Source organism: Erithacus rubecula (assembly GCF_903797595.1).
Source record: "Erithacus rubecula genome assembly, chromosome: 6".
In the NCBI taxonomy this organism is placed as follows: domain Eukaryota; kingdom Metazoa; phylum Chordata; class Aves; order Passeriformes; family Muscicapidae; genus Erithacus; species Erithacus rubecula.
Genome location: NC_136688.1, coordinates 31447761 through 31468422, shown reverse-complemented (window position 1 = coordinate 31468422; position 20662 = coordinate 31447761). Strand labels below are relative to the sequence as shown.

The 20662-nt window shown below is 38.5% G+C and overlaps 1 protein-coding gene across 15 annotated transcripts in view; it reads right to left on the bottom strand.

The window, feature by feature from the left end:
- The window catches only part of MEIS2 (Meis homeobox 2), a 171775-nt gene that overhangs the window by 5324 nt on the left and 145789 nt on the right, over positions 1-20662 (bottom strand). For 7 of the 15 annotated variants that reach the window (XM_079308676.1, XM_079308688.1, XM_079308685.1 and 4 more), the window contains one exon: positions 1134-1273. The exons of 1 other annotated variant lie outside the window; for it this stretch is intronic. In XM_079308676.1, the coding sequence (XP_079164802.1) occupies positions 1134-1273 (140 nt within the window). Of the gene's footprint in view, positions 1-1133; positions 1274-10057; positions 10169-20662 lie in introns of those variants that run through there. 7 more of the 15 variants (XM_079308689.1, XM_079308684.1, XM_079308677.1 and 4 more) reach the window with 3 other exon arrangements.

Sequence of the window (20662 nt, the reverse complement as noted above, 5' to 3'; positions counted from 1 at the left end):
CTATAGAATAAAAATGCTATAGGGGGCCCAATAAACAAGTTTGTCAAGTCAGTTCACTTGCTTAGGATCTGTTTCTCTACTTACCTTTAATGCAAAACAGTGGAAGCCCGCTGAAGTGCTATGTGTTTTTTCTTAACGAAGTAAGTACCTATTCTGTTCCTCTCTAATTACACAAAGTTGTGAATCTGGCATTTGTGGCATAGGGTATTTACGATGAAACTTAATAAAACTTATAAAACTACTCTCACCTACTCTAGAATGAGCAGGGAAATTCTGGGTGTGGCTTTTTCTTTTAATGTATACACTGTATTTGGCTTAATGTTTTGCATGGTTAGTTGAGTTAGTGTTTTCCCCCTTTTTACCTGTTAATGAAAAAGAAATTTAATGCTACATGGAAAGAGTTTTCCAAAGGTTTAATGACCTTTTCAAAAACCTTTAAAGTGAAGCAGCAGGCGAAATCACCATCAAGTTAAAGTCCTTGTTAGTGACAACAGTCATCACCACATGGAGAACAGTTTTATCCCATAATCTCATATTAGGAAACCACAACTCCCTGGTATGCTGAGGAAATGCATTTTAGAAAGTGGAATTACTAACATGGTACCAGTTGTTGTGTAAAGTGCTACATATTCTAAATGCTTTAATGCAAATGTAGAAAAGGTATTGTTATAAAAATCATTTGTTTCACTGGGAGCATATCTGGTGCATTCTTAAACAAAAGTAATAATCTTTTAATATTTTCTGGCAGTATGGTACCATGTCACATTAGTAGCATATTGTGAATAGTCAAAGCAAATGAATGGATACAATGAGTTTTACAGCTCGCCTTCCAGAAGTAAAAGCAATGCATACACCAAGGAGTTGTGGGTAGCAAGAAAATGAGATTGTCCTGCTGATTGGATGCAGACAAGCAATGAGTAATTCAAGAGCTCATAGTCAAACAAACTGCTTGTGGCACTACTACTTGTACCCAATTACCAATTCAGAGAGAAAATAAAAAGCAGTTTCAGTAGAGTCAGGGTGGGAAATCTCCAATTAGCACCAATTAGCGAAGTTGCTTCCTACAGCGGAATTCTGGGGACATAAGAAAAAAAAATAATCTCCCAGAATGCCTAGTTGAAGCATTTATTTACCAGGTGATGGGACTCCTGAAGAATAACTTGATGAGGATTTGCGCCTGTGGGACTTGAATACAGATACTACTTGGAACTTGCCTGCTCGATTTGACTGGTCAATCATAGGCTGTACTATTCTTCTTCTGGCATTAATAAACCTGCAACAGAATACAAAGAATAGAAGTCCTTTCATCAGCTTGCTTCTCTGTTTTGAGAACACCTCTGCTTTAAAATTGTCAAGATTTCAGCATGCTGTGGAAATGTGTTTTGCTTCACGTTGCTTTTTTAAAAGAGCATAATTTCACTTTAAAGGATTTTCCTCTAAGTGCTCAGAAATTGTAACTGGTAACACGCTTATCTTACTAGCCAGCTTAAAGCTGGATTTGCCAGAAGGCTTTGAACAAGTAAATGCGACCGAAAACTTGTGTTAAAAGACAATTGTTTCTTTAACTTCTAAGTGGCTCAGATCCTGGTTAAAGTTCACAGGCTGGGAGACTTTCTTTTCCCCTTTCCATCTTAGGATCCAGCTCTCCTTGCAGCTGGCCATAAATGAGGACCAGGCTTTGCCACTCCGTGCTTTCACAAGGTATCGTTAGGTCAGCAAAGCCATCAATTAGGCTGTCTGAAGTTTTATCACCAGCGCAGCAGCAATAAGTGCCGGCCCAGAAAGACTTCTGCTCTTCTACAACTCCTGCAGTTGCAGCCTGTAAAGGCGAGGGTCGTTTGGAGGTCAGTGCCAGCTGGGGGCCACCTCTGTGTCCAAGCGGGGACACCCCGTGCAAGGCGACCGCCCGCCTGCCCTCAACTCAGGCACCTTTCAACTCGTTAGAAACCCCCAGCCACAGGTACATGTGGTTAATATTAGGCCCAAAATAACCTTTTTTTTTTTATCTCAAACTGGGGTGGTTGCCGAAGCTTTGAGCACTGGTAAAGGCAGTTAGTTGGCTGCGGAGCCTGGATTTAATTTTGCTAGTAATCCAAAAATAAGTGCTTGCATATTTCTTAGTAGCTTAATGCGCAGCAATCCACATCAGCACAAGCTAAGCTAAATTAATTTCCCTAAAATAATTTCAAAACTTGCCTATTCACAAAATATCTTTGAAAACAGGGCAATTTTCGATCACTCGGGAGCCACACTTGTTTTTGTCCCTTCTCTTTGTGTTTGAGAACACTTTGGAGCCTTCGTGCAGGTTTTGTGTGCTATTTCACAGCTCAGGCTTTCGCCTGGTGACCCTTAAGGAGTGCTAATGAAGTCGAATACTAGCGTTTAATCCTCTTCAGAAATACTAACATGCCCATCATCCAAAATAGCCTCCAATAATTGCCATTGGGCCCGATCCAACGCCTAGCAAAGTCTTTCAGTCAGTTAACTGAAAACTAAGTTCATCTGCTCATTTAGTAAATTGCTAGCCTTTATACAGCATCAACTCCGCAAGGCCTTTTGTCACGCTTCCCTCACTCCCTCCCACCCTCTGGTTAAATTCCTTCGCAGATAATAAAGGACGATGGCGCACCTTCGATTGCATCTTCTCTAATCACAGTCGTGGAAATTTCATTAGACAGATGCATAAATGCTACAAGTAACGCTAAAGGGCTCTTTTGCATCTTTCTGTTTACATCCAAAAGACATTCTTTATTCTTTAGGAAAAGTATCATTCAGTTGTCAGAAATGTCATCCTGCCTCAGAATTAGTCATGACTTCAGCTATTAAAATAAAAACTCAGACACAGTCAATATATTTGTTTATTCCCTTCTGATTGTGGCAGAGTGAAGGTATCACTGCCAGTTCTGTGATTTTGAAGTGTGTTTCCGTCCTCAGAGACAAAGGTCCCCGATAGGACTTATTTGCTGAGTTACTTTCCAGCAATGTTGCTGCGCTGACCAAATGGAGCCTGACCTGAACCTCCTCCATCCAGCACGCCTTTTATCAGCTAAAGTTAAGGCCAATAGAGATTAACAGGAAAGCCTGATAAGACTGTTTTCTCTTCTCCTATGAGCTTCTAATGGTGTATACAGATGGCAAGGTTTTAAAGAATGGAATGAACTCCTATTTAGGCCTGTAAAAAATCACAGAAACACCCCCACACACACGCACACACTTTCCAACTTACTAACCCCTTTTCTTCAATCAGGCCACTCTTCAGGAAAACCAAATTGCTCTTTCGGTTTTTTTTTTTTATTTAAACCCCAACCACTTTTATTATTTACATCTGGTGGTCCCCTTATTTATGTCCCTCTCCACTTCCCCGCACACACACCCCTGCTCACAGGGCTGTGAAGCATTATGGGCCTTGGCTCTCAGCAGGAGAACTCCACACTGTCTTCAAACAAATAATTAAGGGGAAGGTTAAAGGTTCACCCAGAGGTCACATCTTTGGATACTCCTCAGAAAGTTTACATTAGTAAGAAATGGGTGCCCTCTGAAGTGTTCTTTCAATGGGCTTGCACAACAAGGCAGAGCATTAAGAAAATTCTACATCCTTAAGGGTTTCAGGTAACATCTGCTTTACCTCTGAGCACAGAGATTGCGATACTGTGCTCCAGCCTTACATATTCGACAGTCTCCACAGACTAAACCTTTGGGACGGGTGTTGAAAACCTCATCTTGCCCAGCCATTCACTCCCAGAGGAGTGTGGCCTTATTTTATCCCGCTGATGTGAATAAAGCAATCTTTCACTGCAAACTCTACCTAGAGGAAATTCACTAGTTGTTTTGGATAGGTGAGTTCAAGCCCTAAACGTGAGTCCTCCATATTTTGTTTTCCTATCAAAATAAACAAACAAATAAATAAATAAACAAAAGTGATACAATTAGTCCTGATAAAACTTGTGAAAAATGGCTCTTGAGTTTGATTTCTGATTTCATTATTTCTCCATTTTTCTTTTGCAAATCTGCATAACAGCAGGTGCAAGCAATGTCCTCTAGACCAGCAACAACTTCATGTAGAGAGAAGATACACTGATGTACACTTGGAAGACATAAGAGAACAGGCTTTAGGCATCAAGGTAATTTTGAAATTCCATTTCTATGGCTCCTCTGAAAAATCTTGTTCATACACAGCATCCATTACACCCACTGGTGGGTATGTCTGAAAAATGACACCTGAAATTATTTATATTTGCAAGATTGCAGGTGCAAAACAGACATACATTTCAGGTGAAGCAAAAATCAAATCCTAGTTTCACTAGGAGTAGCAGCATCATGTAATGCATCAGCACAATTGGTAGACAAGAACATAGAATGCAGTGTTTGTGCATTATTATTTATTCCTTATAGTGCTCCATAAATATGCACAGTGCATAATAGAGACATAGAAAACAGAATCCCTGCCTTAGCCTTTACATTTTTTGAGGGCTGTTTTTGAATCCCTCGAAGAGCCATATCCAGGGCCAAAGTAAAGCAAAATACAGCCTTTTGCACAGCACATCAGTTTGTGTTGCAAAAACACTCTGATTTTATTTAGGCACAAATGTCTTCAAAACGCATTAAGAGACAGGTGAAAAAAGAGAACACCAATGCCACTGTTTTCAGCATTATTTGGAACCCTATAAAAGAAGAATTCACAGCTCTGCTCCTGACACTAATTGCTTACCCTCTACCCAGAGGCCAAAGATTGAATGGCCTGAAAAGATGAGTAAAATCTATCAAAAAGACATGGACTTCTTTGTTACTCTGCTGTTAATAGTAATGCCTATTATTTGGATGATAGCAGCAGTCAGAGGAACCAATGAAGCTCAGTCTTACTCCACCCCATGCTTCACAAGCACACTGTCCAAGACAACTCAGTCTGAACAGATTTCCAGGCAAAGCCTGAGGGAGAGGAGAGACGCCTTCTCCCTGTTTGTGGAGGGGAACAGAGACAGAAGGAGATTAAGTGACAAGGCCAAAGTCATACAAGAGATCTTTGGCAGAGCCACACACCCAACATAGATTTCCTCAGTCCTCTTTCAGCGCTCCTACAATCTGCTATCCATATGCTATCTTTCCTTTGTTCCCCCAGCTTAACAGTCAGGCACACTGGCAGGGGACTGCAAAGAGAGCTCACATTGCCACTGTTTGTGCCTTACCTGCTGTGTAGATAAAGAGGGGTCATCAGCCTCCAGGGCTGTGAGGCAATACCTTCACAAACTCTACATTCATATGGTACTTGGTCTTCATTCCAGAATGATAAATGAGGTGTGTAATGTTGAGAAATACATGTCATTGACATAGCAGGCTCAATAAAAAACTCACTCCCAGCATTTTGCAAATGACAGATTACTAACCTTGCTTATTCATACAATAGCCATTTGAATCAAAAGGCTTTTTGCATCTTGTATTTTTTCTCTAATTGCTAGCTAAAGTAGCCACATCTATTTCCCATAGCCAGAGCCTGTCTTTCTCACACAAATAGTTCTGGTTACTTTTGTGGGACAGTTTATGAAAGAACAAGATCTGGCTCAAAATGTACAACAATATGGACTTTTTTTAAAAAGGGGTGATTTCACTTTTATCTGCTTACAGCAAAACCCAGTAGAGCAGTAAAGGTGCACTAGTGAATATGCAATGTAGTCTGGTGATTTGGAAGCACTAGTCCTAATTGGTTCCTACCATTGATAATTAGCATGACAATATAATCTAAATATATGCATTTAATCACATCTCTTCAAATCGAGACTTGGTGTTCTTTGTCCAAAATAAATATGCATTCTGTACTTTATAGGAAGCCCTGTAATTAATCTTCTTTATATATTTATCATATTTTATCTCAAGTCATATCAAATGACATTAAACTCAAATTTGCATAATACATTTTATTCTATAATAAAATAATGTTCTGATAAAATCATAGAGACGTATTTCTGCAAAGTGCAAAGAGAATCAACAGCAAATAGTGATCTCTTAATCTGCTTCTTCAAAACTGGCACAGTCCAAAAAACTTGTTTCCATTGTCTTTTTTATACTTACTGTACTTTTATTTTGAAACACTGTGACCACACCATAACTGAATCTGCTTAAGATTAGTTCTTGAAATGAACTGTTAGTGACTGTACTGATTAGCAATCACAATTAGAAACATCTCCAGCTTTACTTTATGGCTATAATGGAAAATTCACTTTAAGTATATAGGGTCACAATAGGTCTTGTTTCAGGAGGATGAAGTACATGAATGTTTAGGAAACTGTAACTCATTCCCAACTGGGGGATCTAATCTGAACTCAAACAGAGATTGATATTTAACTCCCATCACTTGCCTGTATGTCTAATAGCTTCTCTGAGATGAACTGGTGCCAAATGGAACCATTCCTGCCCCAGCAGTCTAGACTGTTCCTCATGAGAAACTGAGGAACAACATGGAGCCACCATGTACAAAGCAGAACTTCAGTGTCAGTCTTCAATCTGGATTTCCACTTAAAATATCCATCCCAGAAAACGAGGTGCTAAAATATTTATTTTATTTAACAAACCAGCCACTGCATAAATAGGTTCTCAATTCTTTATGTGAAAACCAGAGAAATACACAAATTTGTGAGATGAATTCACAATCAGTTCTTTAAAAGGATTAACGACAAGGAAAGTTTTGACTCAATTTTAGCCCAAGACACTTCTGGTCTTAGACTTGAAAAGGACAGAAGTACTTAGTGAACATTGTCAAAGAGTTAGTCACAGAAATAAAAAAAAATACAAGTAGCGACAATAGCAACACTAACTTGGGGTTAGAATTGTTTGCTGTCATCTGAATAATAATAAAAAAAAATAAAAATTTAAGTGCCCAGGGGAACAGTCTTGCAAGATTCTTCAAAAACCTGCCAAACATAGATGAGAAGCTCAACTCTTATTAAACCTACGTAAATGGGAGCTGAGCTCAAAGAATAAATGGGGTCTAAGCACCTTCTTCAATGTTTTTGCTGAGTAAGAGTCTAAGAATGCATTCAAAAAAGTAATCCAAATGTTTTCACCTTGGATGGGGAAATAAATCCTTGCCTAAATGATATTTCAGTATTTGGACTATGAACATGTCAGTGTTTAGCTCAAGTGCATATGCTACACTGATCCCTTGTTGCCCAAGAATGCCCTAATTTTGAACGGAAAATAAGCAAGAGTCACAAAATATATTTTCCTAAGTAACCTAGAAAATTACTTCTTTCCCAAGCAAAAAAAAAAATTTTAAAAGTTGTGAGCTGCTCAGAGAAGTCTGAAAGAATGCGTTAGAAGAGTTACTAATTTGCAGAAACACTTTTATCAATATTTACCCCCTGCCTTTACAGTAGTCTTTGTCTATCACCTAAACTTTTATCTGAGCAAGAAAAATCTATTTATCTTAGTTTATTCAACTTCTCCCTCCACTATGTATTCCAAACTGACAGAATTATGTTTAGGCAGTATGTGTATGTTCAAAAATAGTTGAAAAAGCCCTTGTTTATGCTTCACCGAATCTATGCCACACCTAGTTACCAACTCATATTTGCAGCATTCCTTATAGGAAATTAAAAAAGCTGAGTTAGTCACCTGGAAATGAGCCATCTAAATAAGGCTTCCCTAAGCCATGAACATTGAGAAATGGAGTCAGTTACGTGATTGCTTTTGAGAGGAAGCGGGAGGGACAGGCTGGCAAAGCTTCACCTAGTTTTGGACAGCCTTGTTAGAGAAGGTGGGTTACGGAGTTTTTACACCGACTTTCTAAAGATTACTCAGACATCTCACATCTGACAAAGGTGTGATCCAAAGGACCTCAGTCACCATCCACGTTTGGTGAAGACTCCAGAGGATGAGAGAGAGCAACTTAGCTGGCTGCCTGAGGCAGCCTGAGGTAGGTGCTAACCATCCCAAAGAACTCCTGCTGCATCTTCTATGTTTATGTTGGACCTCCTAAAAATACCTCGTGCCATTTGGAGCTGCCAATTGTTGGAAATCATGACTTTGCTCGTCCTGTAACTGTGAGACTGTCCTAAAAAAATCAGAAATTTAAACAGAGCTCTTCCCACTGTTTACTTTGTGAGTTCTTCAGTCAGTGCACCACATTTGTAAATGCTCTTCTCAGTCACAAAATCTAGAAACTTACTTGAAAAGATTCTCACATAGCCATTGTCTCCTGGAGCTGAGACCTCCAGTTAACATGAAATAACTTGAGCCTTGTGATAAAATCATGAGAATTGGCAAGCCGGGCATCTATTCACCTCAGAGGAAAATGCGCCTCGTTAAACGCGTAACTCCCGGTTCCCAGAGCGCTCCTTGGGAGCGCGCAGAACGATTTGGCTGTGCCGGGGAAAGCCCTGGTGCTCTCGGCGAGCACCTGCACTGCGGCACACCCGGGAGCCCTGCCTTGGCCCCGGGGCAGGGTTTGTGTTTGTGTCCCTGGCAGGCGAGGAAAGGCCACAGGAACCCGGCACCGCAGCCCCGCGGCCCTCACAGCCCCGCCAGGCCGCGCCAGCCGCTCCACGCAGCAGCCGGCCAGGGAAGGGCCATCGCTCCGGCCGCAGAGCCGGGCTGGGTCCGTGGTCCATCCCCGCGGCCCCAGGGGAGCTCCCGCTGTGCAGCAGGGCGCCATGAGGTGGGGCCAGAGCACCGCGGCGGGCCGGGGTGCGGCTGCCCCGCGGGGCCGGGCCCGCTCGGCACAGTGTGCCCGCCTCAGCAGCCAGCAGCCCCGCTGCAGTGTCAGCCCTCATCCCCTCATCCCCTCATCCCCTCATCCCCTCATCCCCTCATCCCCTCATCCCCTCATCCCCCGCTCCTGCTGGGAAACAAGGGGCGCGCCGCCTGAAACCACACGCCGGAGGAGGTGCTCCTCTTTTGACACTGCCATCAGATTGCTCATGCTTTTTTTTTTTTTTTTTTTTTTTTTTTTTTTCCACCACGCACCGTAAAAATGATCTTTTAAAGATACTTGAAAGGAAGGGAGGAGAAAAACAGACATAGTTCCTTAGCTGTTCATATCTTACAGATAAAATGCAAAGTCAATAGACACAAGTCATAGCGTTTAACCTCATCCTGTACTTGATTTATTGCAGATGAGAATCAACTAGAAACGGAATCACTTTGAAATTTTTACTACTGACATTAAAATTCCATGTTTGTATACATACGTCTTGTGGAGATGCTAAATACAATTTTAGCTAATTTGGCATGCACTTTGATTTGCTAGCACTTAGAAATTCACGTTAAAGGTAGACAACAAATCTCCTCTAAAATCTTAAGTAACTCATACATTTAAAGGTATATTGATTTGTCATCTTAACTCCTAGGATTATATTTTCAAAACTAGTTAGGGTCCAACAGTCTTGAAAATGCAATCAGGAGTTGAGGGACCTCATTTTATGTAACTTTAAAAAAGCTCAAGTCAAGTGTAGTTTTTGATATCACATTCAAGTATTTTGCACCTATTTTTAACACCAATATTTAGCATATTAATTTTTTAAAATCAATTCTAAATTGACCGAAAAGTTGTCAACAGATTTAACATCTGTTTAACTTCCCTGATCAAATAAGATTAAGGCACTAATTCTCCCTTTTACGTTTCAGTGGAAACTACCTAAGTAGCGACTTGCCAAAAATGCATAAAGGTGTTTAGCAATTATGTAGTGGGTATGTTTGAAGAGATCAAGGTGCACTCACATGTCCTGTGCTATGGGTATCTTTGATTAGCTTGTCATCTACTCTGAAGAAGATGTAGCCCAACTCTCCTGTACTATGTAACAGGCCAGCTGTTAGCTGTCTGTCAAGCACCTAAAGTGGACAAGTAGTCCAGGAGCAAAAATGTCACTCCTTTGATCTGGCAAGGAGCAGCTGCTGATTTATAGAGTAGGACTTTGTTCTTCCGTTCTATTTTACTTCTTTCCTAAGGCAGAACCACAAAATCCAGCAGAAAAAAAAAAAAAAGTGCCATTCTCTGCAACATCAACAAGCTCTGACAACTGCAACAGGGTTTTTCTTGGCCCTAACAAAGCTTTCAGGCATCTCCTTTGACGCTCACCTTTTTTTTTCCTTCTTCTTTTTGCAATGCGGTAGTTATTGTTTAATTCAGCTTCTGTAAATGGAATGGACTGTGGCCAGCAAGCCTGGGGCATAAACACACCTGTATGAAAGAAGCCTTATTGTAGCAACCATCTACAACCAACCTGCACATGCACTACCAGTTCGTGAGTTCAGAAGGAATGTTCCATTTTCCCTAACAGTAAATTTTGCCTTAAGATAACGACTTTTTGTACCCACTGTCCTGTCTTGATCACAAAGCTTGCATACACTTTTTCATTGTTATTAAAATCTGAAGGAAAAAAAAATGTGTATTTTTCTACCTGTCAACCAGGGAATGTCAAGAAATTGGATCCAAAGAGCCCACTTTAAAAAAAACACAGCCAAAATATATTTATAGAAACACACTGCTGAAAGTTTGAAAACCAGGATTGTAAAGATGTCTCTTCTGTTTCAGACACAGTGATGCAGTTTCAAGCACCTCCAGCTTATACTGTTGCAGATCCTCCTCAAAAAAAGCATTTGGCAAAACAAGAACTCAATAAGAAATAGCATTTGATGCAACTAACCAGATTGCAGCACTGCCAGCCCAGAGTCAATACTCCATTCCTTCTCTTAGAAGGTGCTGAGCAGATTCCAAGAGGTTACTACACATGCTGGTAAAGTCCTGCCTCACCCATCGGTATAGAAAGAGCATTTTCCTTTATTTCCCTTATGATCTGCTTTCAAGTTAATTAGTTAAAAACCCAAACCTACACGGCACAATAAAAGGTTGCAGGATAATGCTGCTGAAGAGGAGAAGCTGTGTTTGACCCTGGTTTGTGTCCATGTGCATGCTGTGTTCACATTTCTTTATACTGTAACTTTAAAAACAGACAAAAAAGGATTTCAAAAACAAAGATGGGAAGAGGTGAGGGTGGTGGGGGCGACATCATGACTACAAGATCTTTTGCATATATGTTAGGTTGTGGAAATAAATAAGAACTATTACAGCCAGAGCCCTAAGGGAGGCAGGAAAATGATGATGTACAGGATAGTATAAAATGATATATTAAAAACTGTGCTGTCAGTGGAACAATAGAATATTAAGCAAAAGTCCATAATAATTGGCAGATATTTAGCTGTAGACATCTTTCTCTGGTTGGTGGGTACTAAAGTATACGTGAGAGGAAAGAGAACTAGTTAGGCAATTAGAAGTAATGGGCATAAATAATACACCATGTATAAATACATCTCCTTCTTTTCCAAGTTATAGCTCTTATCTGGATACATCTAATAAACTCTCAGTAAGTCATATCTACATGCTGATATCCCTTGTGTTTTGCTCTTTGCATTGTCTGGGTACTGGAGATTCTGCTTATGTAAATCTCTCTTTCTGTACATGCAGATGTTAAATGTTTTCCGTTTAATTTTTACAATACTAGTGGCAAGACTTCATCAGACCAGAGTGTCTAATGTCTTAGTACTTAAAGATGTGTCAACACACCATGAGGCTGCAGCCTGCCATGTTATGGAATACATGCTTCACAGCAATGAGCTGCTAGCAGAACAAGTGTGGGACAAGCATATTAGTATGCTAAAATGAAGAGGTAAATATATTGATCTTACCAGTGTCATACTGGTGAAACTTCTATGTCTCCTCCCATCTTGTGTTCTCTGTATTCCACATGAATCAGGGGGAAATGTTCTAAAAACATTTTTGAGAGTTTGTTCCATATGACCATGCTTCATGGATGCTTGTGTCTTAGTTGTAAACCAAACTGGTTTGGAATGGAAACATTGAAAATCTCTGTGGGGCCATTTCCTCAGCCTATCCCTGCATATCCCAGGCTCTCATATTTTCTGGCCTTCATCTCTTCAGGGCTCAGTCTTGCTCCCTAGCCTACCTTGCCTGTCTCCCCAGAGATAATTGCAAATTACAGCTGGCAAGTCAGTGATAAAGCTTGCTGGTACTCTGCAAGGGTCTTAGATGACCAGATATGCTGTGATTGAGGACATATATGTGAATGCTATAACATTTTTGTCTCTCTGCTGTTTTGAACATGCTTCTGTCTTCTGAACAAGCAAGGACTGAAACCTTGAAGGTTTACTCTTTCTAAAACATTTGAAAGGCTGGGTTGTCCTGATTTCAGTACTCAGCTGGCTTATGGGCACAGCAGAGCAGAGCATTGGAGAAGCCTGTGCACCATGATTCAGTTGTTGGCTTTCTCAGCTTAAGAGAGGTTTTTTAATGTATTTTTTTTCTTTTGTCAAGGGATGGCTAGCTGGTGATGTTTTTTTTTTTTTTTTTAATGCAGTCATTGGCACTTGAGTAGCTAATGTGAAAATTAAATCCTACCACAGAAACTAACTTGAAATGCATTTCTTCAGTCAAAACTGGCTAGTATTGTGTTCCACTATCCCACATTCTGCATGCAATTGAGATATTTGTCATGAAATGAAACCCAATCTATATAAACTATCTAATATTTACCTTTATTTCTTTATGAGAGCAGTTTGGAAACTGTGTGTGATCTTACATAATTTTAATAACTGGTTGCTGATGAATTTCAATATTAGCTCAGAGTGTTCTGGCTGATGGGATGTTGAGTCTTAATTTTCAGAATTTCACTAATTGTTCCTACACTGCGTAGGGGTAAAGGCATCTAAGAATATGTGTATAAACCTGCATTTGAGCCCACAAAACTGATAATGGCAGGGATGTATCCAGCAATGTTCTTCACTTCATTCTGGTCTAGTGAAGCACTCAGATGTATAAGGCAAATTTTCAAAATTAAATCAAGTTCTGCTATCAAAATCATCATCGGCTCTGTAAAGTTAATCCCAAATGTTCAGTGAATTTCTGAGTTAGAAGGCAGAACTAGTAAATGGGTGTTGACATTAGTGCCTAAATTGTAGCTGATCTGCTCTCAAGGAATTTTGTCTCTTGTTAGATGTTCCAGGAATCACCAGAAGGTGGACTTAGATACCTAACTACATTTTTTCATTAAAAAAATAAAATAAAATAAAAAGCAGTCACTTAACACTGAAAATGCCTAAATTCTTTTGGCATGTAGATCTCTGCTTTTTAAGATCTCATCCCACCATCATTTTCTCTGCTGTGTGTTTGTGTTTCCTGACAGTCAGTTACTTTCTGCAGTAACCATGCTGTCTCTGAGTTAGACACTTATGTCCAATCAGGATTCCTATGGATCCTTTTAGACAGACAGACATCTTAGGACAGGCCTGTTCATCCTTATAATAACAGAGATAAACATCTCTCCTTTTTAGCTGACACCATAATTATTTGACTGTTTATCTGGAAACAAGGAGATCAAGTTTTACCTCCCTTTCCTGCTTGATTTGGAACACAGACATGAGCATGTGTCCATCACATTCTAAAATAATATCTGAATCACCTACAGAGTCAGTACAGTAAACAAAACCCTCTCAGTTCATGTTCTGAAGATGTTCCACCCAAATTAAGCAATTTTACAACCATAATTAACCAGCACTTAACTTTTACACATCTGAAGTTGGAGCCTTAACCAAGAGGCTGTACAGCCAAGCCCATATTCTTATTTAATTTTGTTCTAGTGACTAGTCGTTACATACACAAAAGAACTGGAAATCAGGAGAACAAGAAAGGCATGATAGTGAAGAAGAGTAAAGATGTAGCATTATGTTCAATAGCCCATTGATTGAGAACTCAACTCTATTGCAACAGTTAAGACCAGGAATAGGTTACTGCCTATTTGTCACTGTATATATATATTTGTGCTCATACTCTGTCCCAGTCCCCTTTATAAAATAAAATAACCATGCACAGAGCAATATCTCTTTTTATGGTACTGCTAGGGTTACAGTTCCAGATTTCTCAATTATATTCCATTCTAAGCAGTTCTGTGCATGCTCACCAGTGGAAAAAAGTATGTGTGGACAAAAAATTCTTAAACTTCTTGGGACTTGATAGCAACTAGATGATGCTGGAAAATTCAAGGGTTGCAAAAGCTAAACATTCACTTAAACTAAAGATTTCAGGGTTTGTGCTTGACACTCATATGCAGCTCAAATGTGATACATATCTAAAGGTACATGTATATTAATGAGAAATAATTTATAAAATATGCCACACAGAACTTTTATTGTGGCTTAATTGGTTCATAAGCCAACATTATAATAACACTTTAATGAGAAGTTCAAGCCAAGTTTTACAGCATCTTTAACTAACCTTTGACAGAAACACAAAATTTAAGGTAAATAGAAATATTATGTAAAACAAACAAAAAAAAACAGTGAAAAGAGAAAAAAATGCACCAAATTCAAAGGCAGCATCTTCAAACAAAGTAGTTCAACATTGTATTTTCAAGTGTAAGAATTTAAAAATCAATAATAAGAAATAATAAGAAATGAAGTATAAATGAAATGAAAGCAATGTTTTTATTTTAATTCAGTGTCTAAATTGAAGAAAACTTACAAACTACAAATGCAGACACCCATTCAGATTGACTAGTAAAGGAGAATTAAATTTCCATTTCCTTTTCTTGATTCTTCGCCAGTTGTTATAGTCTTTCCAGTGTGACTATATTATCATCCACAAAATTTTTAGCATCATTGTAATCATAAGAGCTATGCTTTATGTCTTTATAAATCACATGAAGTTTAGCAGACCCTAGTAATGCCACATATGTTTTAATCCTAGTAAATTCTAGCCTAAGACAGCCTGTGTGTCTCACCTGAGTTCTCGGAGATGTTTCAGGAAGTGCATTAGCTCTATGAGACAGTGAAATAAATAAAAACAAATATAGAGGTCAATAGGAAAAGAAAAATTTAGCGCTCTAAAAGGGTTTTGACAGAAGCCTGAGTTGAAAATCCAGCTGTATTTTATGTATGTTTCCTGACCACCAATCAGTTTTGCTGAGATGAGTGGTCCAGTTAGCTGCCTGATTTTTGGTGCCTGATAACATGTGTTCCCAGTAAAATCTAGTTCAAGAAACTAGGGTCTATAAAAGAACAAATATGAAAACATCATAATGTGAAAAGCCACAAATTTCACAGTTCCATGTACCTTATTGTTAGGACAAATCTGATGCAAAGATATGCAGCTAAGATGGATACTTACACTTCATTTTCAAGTGTAGTAAAAATAGATAAAAACTGGAAAGAGAAAATCTTTTGGGGCATGTTTTGCATCCAGACCAAAATTCTGCATTTACTGCTTCTGCCAAATTTATTCCAAGTGCTACCAAGATCATGCTCATGTATAGCACAGCCCTATAATAACTGCTTAAGCATGCCATACAGTATTAATCTTCCTCACGAACACTGTCCCAAACCAGTTTCCATGGAGAGAAATTAAGAGGTATGTACAGGCAAAGGAGAAAATATATGGCTAGCCAATGATACAGAAAGGCTCTTTAGATAGGAGCTATGGTAGAAAGGAAGTATTTTTCAACTGAGATTGCTGAACTGAGGGGAGGAGAGCACTAGACAAAGAGAGAAGAGAGGAGAATGGTGGGGTGGGGGGGGAGGAGAGGGGAAGAGACATCTATGCTTAAGTATGTTTCAACATTTTTTAAAGAAGACAATTTTGAAGTTGATCCAGAAAAGGAGGGAAGAAGGTTGCTGAAATGCCTAAAGAAGGAGGTGAGTTTTTGGTGTGTATGTGAAGCACCAGGATTTATATTAAGGGGGGGATGAAGAACTGGGACTTAGGGTCCTGGGAGAAGAGGGCTACAATTGTTAGGGTGGGAAGAGATGAAGGCAGAAGCAAAAGAGACATATTTGTTGAAGTGGAAATAGAAAGAGGACTGAAACACTGGAGGTGTGAGAAGAGGAACAATAGGAACACTAGGAAACACTTGTGAGTTTGGGACAGTGGGAATAAATGTGTGAGGAGTATTAAGTAAAACACATTTAAGAATGTCTGATAGAGCCATGTTGCTCTGGGTTCACTGTCAATTTTGTTTGCCATGTTATAAACCCATATATATAAAATGATATTAAAACATTAATTTCATTTAGGCAATACTCTTGTTTGCCGAGAAATCTGCAGTAGCTGCAGCTGTGGCTTATTCCATCTCATCAGTAATTTTAATTTTAATAGTCATTAGTGTGAAGCTTTCCACAGTATTTTAAAGTGATACTTTCCTCCCAGTTATTGAGTTCTGTTTTGTTTGAATGGACTATGTATCCTTTAACATCTAAATAATTGACCCTGAGAATCATCACAACACAGCTACACTTTGGAACAGAAGATGTAAATATGGTTCTGATAAACCTCTGCAGTATTTGTTAAAAAATGCCCCAAACAAACCACAAACCCAAAATGTAGCTTTGAACAGTTTATGATTACCTATAATCAATAACTTTCTCCATAATATAGTCCAAAGAACCAAGTCCTGAGGCAGTGTGCATCGGTGTGAGAGGATGGCCTGCCTGTACAGACCATCAGTTGTTTAATCCTCTGCTTGCTGTGTGCAGAACATGCAGTAGGCAATGACTGCTTTGAACAGTGCCTGCCTGCCCCATGACTTTTCACAAGATCCCAGGATGAGGTTAACATGATAAGGAGCTTGATTTCTCTATGCAACAATTATTCAGATTGATGTTACCTAGTCATTTACTGGAGACCATATTAAAAAATATAAAAATAAGAAAAAAGACTCAGCAGTTGGACTTAAGTCTGAAAGGGCACCTACACTATCATTACCACCAAGTGCATACCAAGTGCATAAAACCTGAGCTCGATGTTGGTCTACATAAAATTACTATTTTGCTGTGAAGGGTAGGCAAAGTAATTTATAAAATGATGGTGTAAAAGTAAGAGAAGTCCAATTAAAAGCTTTTTCTTTTCTTTAAATGAGAGTGAACAGAGTAGGACTGTGAGTTTGAACCACTTATTACCGTTGTACATTTATCTTTCTTAACTTCTATTTACTGATTAGATTTCCCTTAGAAGTAATTGTTCATTGATAGATAATTGTATCATTGTGGCTTCTTATTGGGGAAAAGTATTACATCCACACACTTAAGATAGATAAAACCAGATGGATGTATCTGTCTGTCCATCAATCTCTGTACTCAAGAAGCCTTTGGGTATTTTTAGAGAATTTAAATCAGTTGCAAACAAAAGGGGCATTTTAAAGAAGGAAAATACACTTAATTAAAAAGATGTCAAAATTATTTTATTGTCAACATCCACAATATCTGTGACATGGTGATGTTGTGTAACTTGAATACTAGTTCTCAGAACCATAATGAGTAGCTATTAGAAAAAGCAGGGGCTTATTATTAGTATCCCCACAGAGTTATCTTCTAAATTATTTATACTTGCAACACTTTCACGTAATGGCAGTTTTAAATTCAAGCAAACAAAGCAAACCACACAATAAAGAGAGGGGAAGAGAATTGTACAGAAATCTTTTCTGAATATATGTAGTTAGAAAGGCGAGTCAAACAAACTAATCAGATTTTGTTTCCTACTCAAATTCTCATGAGATTTGCAATAGACAGCATCAAAGCTTTCTGGGGTTGTGTCACCTTGATAAAGGATTGAACAGCACTGTATCTGTTTTATGTCTCACATCTAAAATGTAAAGGAATGCAACTTTATTTGTCTGGTGCAAGTTTGCTTATTGTCTTTGAAATTCCACAGCAGACCCTCCACAAAAAGCTCAGCTATCAGAAGGGTGCAAACACCAGAGTCTTGTGTTCTCTTATGTTCATCCCCTAGGTTATGGTGCTAGGTTTGCATACGAGTTGAGGGGGGGGAGCAGCAGGGGAGGACTGTTGGTTTTATATAAACTTAGCATTGTGAATTACTGATTCTGCCTTCCACACATGCTTTCCTAATACATACTGTAATGATTAACACTTCAGGAGTCAATGATTTTCAGAAAAATTGAGGTGGGATGCCTGGTTTTTTTTAAAAAAGAAACAAACCCTTAAGCCAAACTCAAGTCTGCTCAGTGCAGAGATAATTTGAGTTAAATTGAAGAGAAAATAGCTCAGGCTGAAGACTCTAATGGTGTCCTTCTGATCTTAAACTGTTTGCATTTATGAACATATAAAGATCATCCTGCTCACTTTCCATTAACCAACCTATGAAGTTTTGTCTTAACCATCGAAACAAATTCCAGCTGAAATCACCTTCTAATTAGATTACTGAGCAGCTACATTTGGTTACTTTAAAAACAAATTTCTACCCCACAAAAGGGAAAAACCCCAGTATCTTGTTCCCCCTGAAATAGAAGTACCTGGCTAAATACTCTCAGCTTTTTGTCAGTCATAATAGAAGCATGTTTTAAAAGTACCCAGTTATTCTGAGTGCCTCTTTTTCTGAGCATTTGGTTTAAGGTACCCAAAATAAACACACAATGGAAATGCTAGTCTTCTTTTTAAGCAAAATGACCTTTACATGTGCTAAAAATGTTATTTGCCTTATGCTACTTCAGTTGCACAACAACCCCTCTCATTGATTACTGTCAAGTTACATTAGTTTAAAATTGGAGTAACTGAGTAGTAGATCAGGTCCTATAGTCAGACATATATTTTCCACTAGATAATGGCTACTTATATATTTATGAATTTTAAAATGCTTTTCAATTCAATTATCATTGTTACTGTGTCCAGGAAGTAAAGATGTAAATTGCAACCAAGCTTTCAGGGGTTTATTCCCTCATGAAGCACTTGTATTTCACGTGTCAGGGGAGGGCAACTGTGTAGTGCCCTCTACATAATAAATGACACAATATGTTGAATATTCTTAATGTTTTTGTGTTGGTGGTTTTAGGGACAGAACTATTACCTGTTGCTATGTAAAATACAGTAAAGGAGAGATACTATGCTATCATGTCTTTAACCAAGCAGCACAGAAAGTTTCAAGGAGGTTCCAAACAATTGGTACTAAGATCTATTCTGTTCTGATCACCCCTAGAAACAGAAAGTGCTCACAAAGTGATAAACAGCTTTCAGGCAAATGCATAACTTCGGTGTCAGTTGGAGTTATGTGCAGACACTCAGAGCAGAAATAGTATATAGTTCTCCATTCCTGAACATGACAGTCATAATAAACCTTAACCTCAACATTCACTGCTTTCCTCAACCACAGCTAAAAATGCTACACACATTTATACCATCTAATGAACCAGACATTAAAAGGAAACCACGGATCTATACCAGTAGATTATCAGGAAGAGAAGTGTGAAGTGAATACTGCTCATTACAGTATCATGGTAGTTACAAAAAGGAAAGACCTAATAAATCACTATTGTCATCCTTCAGCAAGAGTAGGGGATAGTCTGCCATTGGAGGTCCCACCAGCTGCTAAAATAACTGCTTGTAAAGTGGATAGTGCAAACATATAATGCAAAATCCTTGGGGATAGAAACTCAGACTCACCGTGGTGAACCTGGAAAAGAATGATGGATGCTTACTTTACTCTTCTTTGATGGCAATACAAAGGAAGGAGAGACTGTGGAGTGAAGAACATTGAGTGAATTGTGTCTAGTTTTTGAGTCTGTTACCTACGCTCTTTCTTAATCTATACAAAGCAATTAATAGTAGATGATGAGTTTGATTATGAAAAGGGAGAGATATAAGACTTGCTCTTTCAGAAGCAAGTAAATAAAGAAAGAGTAGGAGTGAGTGGAGTTTAGAACTGACTCCTTTTCCACCCACACCTCCTTGAAGCCAGGGAAATATCCAGCCCTGAAATGATCAAAACCTATAGCAAATAGTGGTCAGTAATGAATACGTATCACCATAATGAGCAAACACAGAGGACAAAACTCTGCTATTGTTATGCTTCAGAGACATATTTCATGCTATTTCTACAGTTTCACTAATAACCAAACTCCTAGTCTACCTGATGCTCAGTTTCCTATTGGTTAATAATACTAAGAATTATTTCTTCCCTGTCTCACCTCTCATTTTCCTTATTTTGACATGATGCATTTTCTATTGTTTTTGAGACAATTTGACAATAAAGGGCAGAAAAATATCTAGCTACTAATACATCCATTCCTCTACACTGCACAGTATTTACCTTCCTCTGATTGAAATTCTGATGATGGCTGAGGGAGTGATTGCACTAGCTACAATTACTAGAGTCTGGTTTACAATTTGTTCTGTAACTGTTATTCACATGTAACTTTTGAAAAGTCTTTCTAAGATTATTTTTTATGTGGATAATTAGACTGATATTTAAGAATTCTAATCTCATATAAATGCTCAATCAAAACACATATTTTCCTGTGAGCTAAAAGTGTCTAGATTTCAGCTTTGATTCTCAAAAGAATGTTATTGTTCCTGCAGGATGTGAAATGGAACATAAAAGAGTACTTTACCTCACCATTTGAATTGGATAAATTTTTTTCTTCTCTTATTTTCTTTATTTTTGAATGTTTAATTGATTACTGTTGTCTGGGTTTTTTTTTCTAAATATCTTTATCTTCTTCTCCTGCAAGGGTGGATTTGCTGCTTTTAAAAATTCTACAAAAAGAATATTGTCCTCATCTTATGCTTTTTATTTTGTATATTTAATTCCTAAATAAAAAAATAGACATTTTCAATTTCAGGACCCAGTCAATTAGCTGCCTTTCTTAAAGGTCTACCA